At 41.3% G+C, this 14,429-nt stretch overlaps 1 protein-coding gene across 1 annotated transcript in view; it reads right to left on the reverse strand.

Moving 5' to 3' along the window:
- The window catches only part of MACO1 (macoilin 1), a 68,192-nt gene extending 57,780 nt beyond the window's left edge, over positions 1 to 10,412 (reverse strand). The window contains exon 1 of the mRNA XM_077150779.1: positions 10,138 to 10,412. Within this exon, the coding sequence (XP_077006894.1) occupies positions 10,138 to 10,217 (80 nt within the window). The 5' untranslated portion in view covers positions 10,218 to 10,412. The remainder of the gene's footprint in view (positions 1 to 10,137) is intronic.
- Positions 10,413 to 14,429: the final 4,017 nt, after the last annotated feature.

Below are 14,429 nucleotides of genomic sequence, written 5' to 3' on the forward strand. Positions count from 1 at the left end.
CACACTGGCCCTTTGCAATCTATAGTCTTGCTACTCAAGGTGTGGGCCATGGGCTGGCAGCATCAGTATCCTGTATGAGCTTTTTAGAAAAGCAGGAATTAAGGGCCCAGTCCAGACATATTTAATCTAATTGTGTATTTTAACCAGATCCCTAGGCCATTTGTATGGACATTAAGATTTAAGAAGCACTGGGCTATGGTATAAACTTGGGACTGTCATGGAGCTTCTACTGAATTCCACTAGGTCTCAAAAAGAAGACAATGTTCTAATCAGATAATCAGTACTTACCTCCAAACTGTTGGCTGTCTTTCCTTAAGTTGGAAACATTCAAACTGCTCTTCCATTTTTCTAAATTTCTTTGTGTTTCATAGCCAAGTTCCCTACCTAAGTACAACCATACAAGTTAATGAAGCACTTCATTGCTACTCATGCTTCAGTATATAATATGATCATCACTTTAAAAAAAAGTCCTCCCTGGTGTCAGAGTAAAGCCTGGGCCTCCCAGTATATGTTTATATAACATCCTATACTATGAGAACATTTAACTACAATTATAATGAAATAATATTTTACGCAATTAAGTTTAGACATAAAGTTCACAAGAACAAAGGTGCTGCCCATTTTGTTTCCTGTTTCATCCTCAGTGCCTAGAACAGCAACCTGCACAAGGCAGAAACTTAACAAATATGTGCTGACTGACCTGCAATGCATAAGAATATTTAGGACAGCAGGACTTTCATCAAGCCACACACATACAAGGAAGGCGAGGAGAGAGATGATACACAGGTAACTGAGAGGGGTGTCTGAACACAGAAACATCAACAGAGATAACAAATGCAGTTTATGCCTGAAGGATTTCTGTACACCTGCTCCCAATATGTTCTGACTGTTCTTCATATTTTGAAGTATCGAATCTAATGAATCTTGCTCTGGGTGCCAGACCATGATGCCATTTGGTCTACCTGCCACTGGTTTTAACTATAGTAGTGGTTTTCAAAGTGTATTCTATGAGGCCAGAAATTAAAGAAGTCTGCAAAAATGTAAAACCACACCATTCTTCCTTCTACATATTTTAATTCTGGAAAATTAGCTTTTCTTTCATTTAAATGAATTTTTATTTATACGTTAAGATGTAATAGGTTTATTATTGTTATTTTTAATGAATTAACAAATAATAGTTTTAAATTTTTCTCAGTATTAATTTCTAATATAGTAAATATTTATATATATAGCCCATGTAAACCAAAGCTCTTTGGGGTCATCAATCATTTTCATGAGTGTAAAGAGGTCTTAAGACTAAAAAAAATAAATAAAAAAACTGAGAGGGCGGGCCGCGGTGGCTCAGCGGGCAAAGTGCTTGCCTGCTATGCCGGAGGACCTCGGTTCGATTCCCGGCCCTAGCCCATGTAACAAAAACGGAGAAACAAAATACAATAAAACAAGAAAATGTTTAAAAGATGTTTCCCTTTCTTCCTCCTTTCCTTCCTTCTATCCTTCCTTCCTTCTCTCTGTCTTTCCTTTAAAAAAAAAAAAAAAAAAAAAAACTGAGAAATACTGAGCTACAGAAAGTTATACATGAATCTCAAGATGAAATTGACTAGAACCACTGCTATGTTCTGCAACCATACCACCCTTGTGTAAAACCCAGAAAAAGGAAGCCGTCGAGAAGATCCAAGCTGTTTCATATTTCTGTTTCCTATTCGAGACCTCCTGCAGACTGCAAAAAAAGAGACTCTTTCTAAATTCAGTTACACACACACAGACACACATGCACAGCCACTACAATGACAAATCTAATAGTATGAAATATTGTATGCCTGCTTAAAAAGAAAAACAAAAAATAGAGACCACTAAAGAAGGCTTTTAAGAATTCTGTGGTATAGTACTTTTATAAAGGACTATACACACCACAAGCAATATCAAGTACAGGACCCTTAGAGCTTCAAAAACACTTTCAACAGTGTGGAGTTTATGGGGTTTGGGATAGAGAAGGAGTGAAAAGGCAAAATAGGAGATAGTAAACAACCCACAGGCCCTAAAAAAAATTAACATAGTATTGACATTAGAAATTATTTCATACATGAATTATTATACTTCATATCATCAATAGCATTAATGATCTACATGAGCATATCACACCTTACATTTATTTCTATGACCTGTAACTTTTCTAAATGCTTTCATATTAACTATCTCATTTTATCCTCCTAACTGTCAAATAGGCAGGGCAGCTACTGCCATTTTATAGGAAAGAGCCCTGAAGAGCAGGGAGCTAATAAGCTGCAGGGCACAGCTGAAAGAGCACAGAAACAGGAGTTGGGAAGTGTGGAAAGACCACAGGAACAGCATGAATCCTACATGGGATCCTGCGTCGCAGCTAAAAAGAATAAGGTAAATCTAAATGTAAAGAAATGGACTGAAGTGGGTGGTGGTACCAAGAAACCTTTATGTAAAACAGAATCCTATTTGTGTTAAGAAAGAAATACATACGTTTGCTTATATAGAAAAAATAAATAACCATATTTATAAATTACGTAACAGTGATTATCCCAGGGCAGGATCACTGAGGGCTTTTACTTTTTTTTATATGTTGAACTGGTTTATGACAAGCATATGTTACTTTTTTTTTTTTAACTTTTTACTCTGAAATAATTTCAGACTTAACAAAAAAAGATGCAAAAATATACAAAGAATTCTCTTATACCTTTTCATCAGGATTTCAGAAATAATAAAACATTTTATCAAGTTAGTATTACTATTCTTACTATATATGTATACAAACGGGTTTTCTTTCTTGAAACATCTGAAAGTTAGATATAATGCTCCTCTACTCCTAAATTTCCTGAAAACAAGAATATTCTCTTACATGACCACAGTACAATGATCAAAATCAGGAAATTAATATTGACGTCATATCATTATCTAATCTAAGGACCTTATTCAAATTTCACTAATTATCTCAATATTGTTCTTTATAGAAAAAAAAGACCTGGTCCAGGATTCAGGATCATACTTTGTTTAAGAGTAAGATCTATATTGATTTTCTATTTAATAGAGGAGAGATTCCATTTTGAGAAGGAGAAAATGTCAATGGCCTGGAGCAAGAAGATACACCTGGTACCTGTTGCTGGAAAATGAAGATAATGACACTTTCCCTATACACAGTGGTGAGTTGAGAGGGTCGTATCAGTTATTACACACAAACACCATTCAGAAAGAATGAAACGGCACAATATAGGGAAAGAAAAAGAGAACAGACTTTGGAGTTGGACAGTTATGGGTAATTAAAGTTCCAGCAACCTGTTTCCTCACCTGTGCAACTGAATCTAATACCCTTAATGGGACTAAACAAAATAATGAAGATAAAAATATAGTAACAATAACAATAACAGCAAATAATTTTTTAAGCAATTAGTCTGTGCCAGGTATTATGTTACTTATCTCAATTATCCTTTTAAAAACCCTACAAAATAGGGATAATATTATCATCCCGATTTTACAAATGAAAAAAACTCAGGCTTAAAGTAGGTAAATAACTTGCTTACGATCACAAAACTAAATGTCAGGGATATAATTTGAACCAAAGTCTATACGGCTTCAAAATTTACCCATCCACTGGACTTTCCCCATGTTAGGTGCTCAATAATTATTTCCTACTTCATAACCCTTCCTACAGATATATTTATTATATATTTTTTAATTCTCCAATAGCATCAAATTTTTTAAAATGAGCACGAATACTTTATGAAAGAATAAATCCTCAATATATTAATTTGTAAACAATACACTCATAAACTTAACCCACAAGCACACCATGAAGCTCTGCAGAAAAGAACCATAAAGTCAAATGACTGTAGCTTAAAGGTGGAACAACTCAAGATTTCTTTCCAACAATACACATACAAATAGACTGGCCACTATAACAGAGAAATATGTTATTAAAAATAAAAAGACAGAACTTATTTTTTAATAAAGTAAGAAGTACAATGAGACCTGAGGTATATAGCTCATTATATATTTCTAGGCCTAGAAAAGGACAAGAAAAAAAATCTTGACACATCTAAGAGAGAAGATACTTAAGCCTCAGTATTTCTCTCATCTGAGACAGGAATTTTTGCTTTGGCCAAGGACATGGCACTCACCTTCTTAGAGCTCAAATGTCCTCACTGCAAGACAGAGAAGATACTGACTTTGGTACTGAACTGTTTATTTGGTTCTAAAAGTGTTCTGAAGATGAACAGGGTAATATAAAAACACAGCAAGATTGCTTTAGCCACCTCCCCTGTGCTGGGCAGGAAATGGATCTCAAACACCTCAACTGCATCAATGCTACCTACTAATACCCCTAAAGTCATTTCACTGCACCATTTCAATCCACTACATTCAAAACCTTAAAAAAGAAAAAAAAAGAAAAAAAAAAGCAACAGAAGACAAGCAAAATCTTGCAACTCAAAGTGAGCTGTTTATCGCCTCTTAAGGGCAGCAGAGAAGAGAATAAAGAAAACAGAATAAAGGCCAATGCTACAAAGGAGCTTCAAAGGCTGGGAATAATAGGTAATGAAGGCTTGTGAATTAAGGCCAATTTGATGTCAGTTAAGTTTAATGTAAAATTAAAGATAATAAAGCCTCAAAGTATATTCTCTAACAGTTGATTAATTTTTTTTTAAAGTTTCCATAGCCAGGATGCATGTGCCTGAAGCTGAGAGACTGAGGAAATAGTCACTTCTTAGGTATTTGAAGAAATGCATGATGGAAAAAGCATCTAGCAAAGGATATGTGTTCCTACTTTAGGCACGCATATTTACTTATGCAGCTGGTTAAGCAGCAAATTTATTGCTCTTCTGGACCTAATTTTTGAAAATGATCCAAGTAAAATAATTATGTATGAATCTAGTAAGCACAGAGAATAAAACAATCAATATACTTGAAGAGCACACTAAATTTCAGAAAAGTAACCCAATTTCAGTATTCCACTTTGTGGTCTTAACTGTATGTATGGAACTTCTATCTGATCCTCCAGATGCCACCAGATACATGCTATATCTTGTTATATACCTTATATATTCACCTGAATAGTAGCCTAGAAAATGACAAAACAAAACAAAAAACAAACACCTGTGTGTATGTGCATGCACACAATCCCAAAGGGTTATTATCAGTGGGGAGATCTGGGAAATAGAGCAAAAGAAAAAGAATCCAGAAATACAAATACTTTATGGAGCACAGATTGTGTCCATAATAAAATGAAAATAATAAGTCAGCCTACCATTAAAATTCATCTACAAATCTAGGGAGGCTCAAGAATGGCCATGAGGAATCAATGTGAAGAAAAAGAGTTAGCATTGAAAAAGCAAGAATTTTTAAGCAAATAATTTGAAATGGATCATTTCCCCCCCTTTCCCTTCTCAATACAGCAGCAGCAATGTAAAGGGATTTAGTTTAATGAAACTAAACTGCCAAGACTTTTCAGACAAGAAAAATCATAAATGAAAGTTGAAGGAAGGTACTTTTTTTTAAGGTAGGACACTACTAGCAAAATTTAAGTGCAAACATTCCAGAGTGACAGATTTTTTTAAATGTACTTCATGGAAACCACAAATATAAGGGTTTCAGTTAAATGCCTCACTGGACAAATTCTCCATTCTTACCCTCTTCTTCAACTCCCCTCTAAAACAACACAGAATTTAACAGTTTTATGTTGGGTCTACCACTGTTGAAGTTAAAGCCTTCCAAGATTACCAAAATACTTTTAGACTGTGAGGTTGCAACACTGGTATCTAGGGTTTCAGTTGCAGAAAACACACACAATCAAGGCAGCCAAGGGTCATGCCAGCCTCCAGCGGCTTTAATAAGCATAGCCCAAAGGAGTCTAAAACCAGACTTAGGAAACATCATTAAGGAGGCAGGAATAGCAGTAAAGTGAAATCTCTGTAGACTAGATTATTTAGACCAGGGTCTGAAAAAGGAAATTAGAAAACTGAGAAGAATGCAAAAGCTGATGATTTTAGAAAGTCACTTTTGAGGAGCCCCGAAGTCAGAAAACTCACTTCTGAAATAAAGATGGCAAAAGATATCATATATAGCAGGGCCATCCTTAGTCCTAGTTTTAAGGCCAAAGCTTCAGGCAACATGCTGCAAAAAGAATCCAACACAAGAAGACAAAAAGTCTTCACAAATCCACAAGTGAAGGGGTGCTTCCTTCAACCACCAGTAACAAAGATGTAAGATTGTTTCCGAAGCTTAAAACACATGCCTTACTTAAAATTCTTATTAAGCTTACTTGTGTAACAATTTTAACTGCAAAGACTTGGGATACACTTTAAATATAAATGTTTCTGCCTCTGTTTTCTACTTACCACACCTTATTGCCTGATCTACTTATTATAAAGTCACTAATTTTCAAGGGAAATGAGTAGGGACTATAGCAGGGTGGAATGTGGTGAACTACACAGAATCCCTAAACGCTTTTAAAAACTACATAGCACTCCAACCCACCTCCCCTGGAGAATCCCGGCATGTAATGAAATATTACTTCTGGGAGTGCCTGGTACATGCATTTGAAGCATACACAGGGAGAGAACCCCACAGCAGAAAAGTGGGAGATCACTGAGATATGACAGTTAGTCATGGTTTTTCATTTTACTTTTTCGTTTTTATTAACTTATTTTCATACTTTCCAAAGTATTTCACATCTATCTTATTTGAGTTAGTAAATACTTCCTCACCTAGTGGTAACTGCCTACTTCAACACAAACAGCACAGAGCAAAATTAAGCCATTAAAGTGTCAAGTGAGCCACTAAAACAGTAAGGTAAAATTTAATTTAATAGAAATATTTTTATTTGAATACAGCTCCAAGCTATAAATCACAGTTCAAATTTAAGAAGGTGTTACTATGGTCTACTAATCTGTAAACTTCTTAAAGATAAAGGAACTGTCTCACCCTGTATCCTCTACAATTCTTTGAGCAATGTTTTTATACTTAGCAAGTTGTTAATGAATTGAATGGATTTAGCTTATATTTATTAATTTACTCATTCAACATTTGTTGAGCACTGAATATCTAATGTGTCAGACTCTACTACTCAGATTTAAAATAAATAACACTGAAGTTTATTAGCTCTTAATAACAAAAAAGAAAAGGCTCACCATTACTTTTCTTTTCTCATATTCTTGATTATTAACAGGGATAACATATTCTTCAGCATGTTTCAATTTTCAAACATTAGGCACATATATAAATGTATATAACAATACATGAAGTTCACTTTCTTTCTACCTTGCACCTGAAATAATTCTAACACAATCATGATATTGATAATAAATGATATCATTTGACAATCATCTCAGTAACAGTTGCTGGATTGAAGCCCATGATTAAATGTGTCTCAGCAACAATATTTTTTAAGCAAGACCAAGCAGCAACCAACCCCTTGTTTTGACTACTCCAGTTCTGTTTATAGTTGTACCAAATCTTATAGCCTTTCCTACCTCCTTAGAGAATAAACTAAACATGTTAAATTGTGATAAGAACTGCATGGTAAATAATATTTATATAATACAGAATTTATAAAAGAGTCTTCACAAACTGTACATTATTTCTTTTAGTCCTTAAAACTCATTTGACAGATGAGAAACCTTTGGGCCTGCCCAAAGTGGCAGAGCTGGGATTCTGAGTTTGAACTTAGATGGCCTGATGCCCGAGGTCTAGCACTCTTTCTACCACAGCTTTCTCCTTCTATGTCCAAACTCAGAAAACTGGCATACTAAGAACATGAAAATGATAATTCCATGAAAGGTCAGGCTATGAAACAGTGGATAGTGGTTATGAAAACTGTCAATACCGTCTCAGAAAAAAACAAAACTCTCTGTTTTAGACCAAAATTGGCCAGATGTTAAGAGGCAAATTGGTCAGCAAATGGTGTGAAAAATAAATCAGTACAGACTTAAATTTGATGCTCAACCAATATTTGATACAAATCCTCAAACATCATAATTTACAACTAGCCCACTCACTCTGTTTGCTTTAGAAACTAGAAATTTTCTAAATCTCTTTTTTAAAAGCAGAACCCTACTTGGGAAAAAACAAACTATGATCTTGTCCTTCAGTCCAATACTCTATCATATAAATTAATAGACAGATAAGTGAACTGAGACTCTCATTTGATGTATGATGCTACAATCAGGAAAGATAAACAGAAATATATTTAGGTCTTTCATTAATACTTAACTTGAAAAGAATGCCAAAAAGAAGAGTAAACAGACTTAAGAGCTATAAGCACTGCTGGTTTTTTATATTTTAGATGAAACTCTAACTTGCATAGAATATTTATTATTAACCTTTAGGGTAAGAGAATTAAAATTTCTCAAGATTATCAGTAAAATAATTCATTAAACAACTGGTTTAGTTCTTCACACTGATTCATACTGATTGCCTACTACAGGGCAGGTACTAAACTGGGCATATTTTGTTGAAATTCAACAAGTTGAAATACAACAGAAAATTATATAAACAATATAGGACTCTCAATCTTGCTACAAATCTACAAATGGAGGTACATCATCATGTTAGTATAAATAACAGCCATTCAAATGCTATAGTTGCCCACAGTCTACCAATTCTGTTTAACATACTTTTTCTATTCTTGTGTGACTGTGAGTTTTAAGTTGTTCAAATCTTTTTCAATATCCGGGGGGGGGGGGGGGGGGGGGGAATAATCCTTCCTTTATTCAAGAAAACATGGTAACTTCCCCTACTCACTAAATTTGTAGGAAAAAAAATGTTTGTTTTTGCAGTTTTATTTAAAATGGTTAGGTTTTACTCACTGCTATATCCTTGGTAGCTAGAACAGTGCCTAACATATAGTATAGCTGTTGAATTAATTATTCCTATGATCTACAGCTCTTTACATTAGGATATATTTAGAACTTTTAACTTTAATTGAATTCTTAATGCTTTTAAACTCGAAATAAAAAAACAAACAATGGTTACAACAGCAAGTTGCTTGTGGAAAGCAATCATTCCATTCGTGTAAACAATAGCATGTGCAGTTATGACAAGACAACGTGGGTGTCATCAGACACCTCATGTATTTCTCTAAGTCCACAGCTACAAGAGCTAAACTGTAAAGCACCACGAGGACTCATTAAGCTTATATCCACAGGCTGAGAATTCTCCTTTGCAAACTAATTACTTCTCCACTGAAATCATTTCTTCATCAAGAAAAATACCACTTGGAATTAACACTCTGAGAAGAACCACAAATAACAGTCACACACAAATTCTGCCAGGGGAAGCTGTGACTATCACTAAGTTGCACCAAGAACCTGTACTCTTTCTCTCCCTCAGAGTGCTAAATTTATTTTTACTTAAAGGGACACTGTTTTTCTTTCAGAGAGAAAAGTAAATAGCGGGTTTGGAGAAAATAACTAGAAAAAGATACGAAGAAAACTATTGCTTGATATTGTCAAAATAACGTTTGCTGAGAAAACGATCACTAGTCCCTTCCGAAACTGGAGTCGGGCTACACAGCACGATTGGGGGGGTACAAGCTTCAGTTCTCGGTGCCAAGTTTGAGATCCCATTAGAGAAGAAAAAAGCAAAAGATGGGACAGCGTGGTCACCAGCCCAGACAACCGGCAGCCCAAGGGGAAAGGGGGCCACTGTCTGCTCCCAACTTTGTCTGGGAGTCAGCAGGTCGAATCCGTCTTTGGCCCCCATGCATATGGTCCACGCGCCTCCGGCTCAGCTGGCCTGAGCGAAGCTTGGGGGACGGCGGCGGCCAGCCCGCGGGTGGACTGCGGCGCGGACGCGGGGCGCTGTGCGGGGAGGGGGCTCGTCGCCCCTCCCCCCGGCGGGGCCTGGTCCCTCCCAACGGCGGCGCGGCGGCTCCCTCAGCCTGCGCCCGTGGCCGCCGCGCCCTCCCAGTCCGGCTGGGGCCGGCCCTCGCCACGCCCCGCGCCCCCGGGGCGGACCCCCCGCGGGCCGGCGAGCGGCTCCCCGGGCAGGGCTACTCAGGAGAGCCCCCGGCGCGGGCGTGCGGCCTAGCTGGGGTTACATAACGGGGCCCGGCCCCACCGGAGCCGGCCGGGGGCCGCGGGGCCCGGGCTCGGCAGAGGCGGGGGTGCCGTCGCTCACCTGCCGTAGATGCCCTCGGTGATCCGGTTCCGCTTTAGGGGGCGGCGGAGCTTACTGCAGTCGGCGTTCCGCCGCTTCATCCTCCCACTGGGGGGCCGGGTGCCCGCGCCGCCGCCGCCGCCGCAGCCGCCGTCTCTCACCTCAGCCGCCGTGGGCCCGCCCCGCTTCGGGCCTGGACTCTACCCCTGGGGCCGGTCACACAGACATGGAGCCAGCACCCGGGGGGGTGGGGGTGGGAACGGGGGGGGGCTCAAAGCCTCCTCCGCCTTCGGAAACAAAGAAATGACAATTCCGGGGCCCGCCCGCCCCAGCACCAGCCAGCCTTCTGCCCCTCCTCTTCGGCTCCGACGGACGGCCCTCAGAGCCAATCAAAGACACCACTATGCCCCTGCCGACCAATCCCAGGGCCCGCTAAGGCAAAACGGCCTGTAGAACCCACCTCCTTGAAGGACGCAAGAACTCACCAATCATTATGTTGTCTGGACCGGTGGCTGGGCCTATCAGAAAAGGTTTAAATAGAGGCTTATAAATAGGCCCTATAAATATAACATCCTATATTATGCCTTGTTGCAAAGATACACTTCATTATCATTGGATTGCGTTTCATTTGTTATAATTCATACCAGAACATACAGTGCTATATTGCACCGTAAGCTATCTTCTAGCAACATATTAAGTAGGGAGGCCTGCATTTGCGGCATGTGGTGTCCCTGCGATAACATGTGCTTCAGTCAGTCGCGTCATTATGTAAGTGGCTTGCAGCATCCTCCCCACCCGGGAGTAACCCGGGAGCAGCGGCGGAGCCCTTTCTGCGGATACTGGAGCCGCTCGGCCAAGCCGGCCGCGTCAGCGCGCGAAGAGGGTACGAATGACAAAGCAACACACTCACACACAGAGGCATATGCACACACATACACACACACACACACACACACACACCCTGCCTGCTTCCCGCGACATGGTGACAGCGCGACCGCCAATCGGAAGAAGCGGAGGGTGGGGCCGCTGCCCCGCCTTCTAGAGTCCGCGTCGCGGGGGGCGGGGCCGTGAGTGCGCGCGACGTCGCGCAAGGCTGCGGGCAGTGTTGGGCGGTGTGGCCCGGGCTCCACGTCCGCAGGGCGGGCCCAGCGGGAACTCCGCGGGCAGCGCGCGGGCGGGGCCGAGCGAGGTGCGCTGCAGCTGTGCGTCGGCGTCGGGGGCCGCGGGCTGCAGTGGTGGGTCCAGCGGTTGGCCCGGCCCCTCGGAGGTGGGATCCTTAGGTCTGCCACTCTTCTCATCTAACGCTCCTTGATGTGGCGAGCATCGTACTGGTGGCTTAGCTTCTTTTGCCCATTTACTCCTGATAACCTCCCTTGCAGCGTAGGTATCGGCAAAATAACAGAAAAGATGGGAAAGGTTTAGAGAGAGGAAGGAGGAAGGGGAAGAAGAGGAGGAAGAAGTCGTTAGAGAAAACTGGGAAGATGTGGAAAAGTAGCGGGGGGGGGGGGGGAACCCGTGGGCTTTATCACCTTAACACAACCACTGTTGCTATTTTATTGTATTTCCTTTTTTCCTAGTTTTACTCCTATGGATAATAATAATAATAGCTATTCAATTTTGTAGCTTGCTCTTTGTTTAACATAAGCATTTTTAAGCCTCCATAAATATTTCCGATAGTTGCAGAATGTCCTATTTTCGCTGAACCAACTCTCGATCTACAGTGTGGTAGCCACTCCGCACATATTTAAAACCACCCAGGAACTAGATACCCTCTTGTTCTGTCCTGGGATGGATGGACCTTTACCTGTCCTGTGATCTCCTCCTTAATCAATACCCACCCCAAAGAGGAACTTATTTACCAGATGCAGCTTCCTCAGTCACTGCTAATTGTTCCATTCTCCTGCCCTCAAACCTTCAAAGTTCCTCCAGTGACCGAAGGGGGTGGGGGCGACCTTTTCTCTTTAGTGTGGCTTCCCAAGCTGGTCCCAATCAGGATCCAGTTCATTTTTCAGGCTTTCTCAGGCACTCCTTAAGCCCACCCTGACCATAACTTCCCACCTTCCTGTCAGTGTGGTCTTAGTTTGCAGTTTCCTAAGTTAGGTTTGTCCATCCATCTAGACAGAAAGCTTTTTAGAGACAGGCTCATACCCTGTCGAGATGTAGTTTAGAAAAAATGGAAAGAGGACCTACTTTTTCACCCCAAAGTTGAAATTCCAGCTTGGCCACTTACTAGCTCGGGCAAGTTAGGAATTTCTCAGAGCCTCTGTTTCCACTCAGGTTTGTTTCGAGGCTTGGAGGTAGTGAACTTTCAGAGCCAGGGGTACAGTAGACACTTAAGTGGTAATGGCTGTTAACAGTATACTTGTTTTTCATCCTTACTTTCACTCCAGCATGTTGACAAAGTGGCACTGGGAAGCCAAGGATAACAAACCTGAACTCTGTGAAATGACCTGAATGGAATACACTGCTTAGAGGCAGCTGAAAAAGGTTTCAGTTATCAAAGCAGTATCCTAGTGGATGAGGGTACAGGAAAGACCTAAATCAATATGGTTAGAAGTTTGAAGGCATTAGGGAGGTACCTGGTGAAGGCTGAATAGCCTTCAGCCCCCTGACCTCAAGGCCCCAGATTTCCTGGATCCTGATAGTAAGATAGTGAAATCCATGAGGTTAGGAGCTGTATCTGTGGTCTTTTCCACTCCCTGCTCTATCCCTTTTGTCTAGCATAATGCTGTAGCACATTGTGGAATGGATGGGTGAGTAATTCAGAAAAGAGATGAGCGAGGCCCTGGGACATGTGCAAGCTTTCAGGAGCTCACCGTCTAACATGCCATCAATAGGATCCTACCAGGACATCCCGTGCTGTGGCAGAAGTGTGGAGTGCCATGGGAACACGTGGTTGAGAGTTGCTGTTGTGCTCTACGGTCATATAGGGAGCAGAGGAAGCGCCGAGAGAATCTCAGGGTGATACCCCAAGAAGAAGCAATCCAGGGGTCTGGCATCCTGGGTCCCAGTCCCAACTCACATGCCCACTCGCTGTGTCCTTGGTTGAGTCACCTGCCCACCTTGTGCCAAGATACCCTGGGGAAACACTTCTAGCATTGTGTTTAGAGGTAGGTCATGTTAGCCCCATTTTACAGATGAGAAAACTGAGAAGCTCAGAGTAAACAAGGTCACACCATTGGTATATTAGAGCAATTTAGCTCAAGGCACAAGTCAAATAAGATCAAGCCTTGAGGCTACAGGCACGTGAGATGCTATCTATAAATGCCTGTTGATGGTTGGAGTTGTTGATCAGGTTATGGCCTCCTGGCCGAGAGCCTAAGGACAGGCCTGAGCAGGTTGGCTCTTGCTCCATCTCATTCTCTTCTAAACACTTTTTTTTGTTGGGGGGAAAGTGTCAGGTGCATAGTCCAGGAATTGAATCTGGGTCTCCCAGGAAGGCGAGCATTCTACCACTGAACCACCCATGCACCCTCACCCCATTCTCTTTTAGTCCTGCCCCAATGAGACCCTCTCTTCCTGACTCTAGCCCAGGGTGCTTTGTCTTAAGCCAAGTGCCAGCCTTTCTCTTCTGAGCCCTGAAATGGCTTTTTGGGATTCTAAGAGCTCAGAACTAGCTGGCCTAAGGCTGGCCTCCTGCTGGGGAGCCTCCTAGTTCCCCACGCCACCACCAATCAGGAAGCAGGGGAGATCACTGTGGTCACATTACCGATGAGTAAGACAGGGAAGGGGATTACTTTGCACTCATTCAGAAGACCAAGGCCTAGACAAAAATTCAGGCCTGTCCCTCCTCTTCTCCTGGGACTTTCTGATGGGTAAGAGAATTTGCACTTAAGTTTCAACAGAGCTCAGAACAACCCTGGAAAGAGACCATATCCTCTTTTAACAAATAAGGAAATTGCATTTCACCCTACTTCGGTAGCTTCAGTCAGCTCAAGCCCACCAGACAGGGTTGGCCCAGCTGCCATGGGTTTTGTCCCAGTCCCACAGGAGTCACAGAAAAGACCAGCCATTGAGATGTCCACCTCTTATACACGCTCTGTATCCCACCAAGAACCCCATGAATGGAGGACTTTCAGGGTAGTATTTAAACAGAGATCCTTTGGAAAGAGCCCAGATACCCCACAAAGAGGGCTGGTCAATAATGATCATACATCCTTACCATGGAAGTCAGTGAAGTATGAAAAATGTTCCAGTCTCTGCTCTAAGCAGCATGTACACTTTTATTTAATCCTTACACAACCCTGTGAGGTAAAGAACATTACTGGTTCCATATTACAGATGAGAAAACTGTTGCATAGAGAAGTCACTTG

The sequence above is a fragment of the Tamandua tetradactyla genome, chromosome 2 (genome assembly GCF_023851605.1).
Source record: "Tamandua tetradactyla isolate mTamTet1 chromosome 2, mTamTet1.pri, whole genome shotgun sequence".
Lineage (NCBI taxonomy): Eukaryota > Metazoa > Chordata > Mammalia > Pilosa > Myrmecophagidae > Tamandua > Tamandua tetradactyla.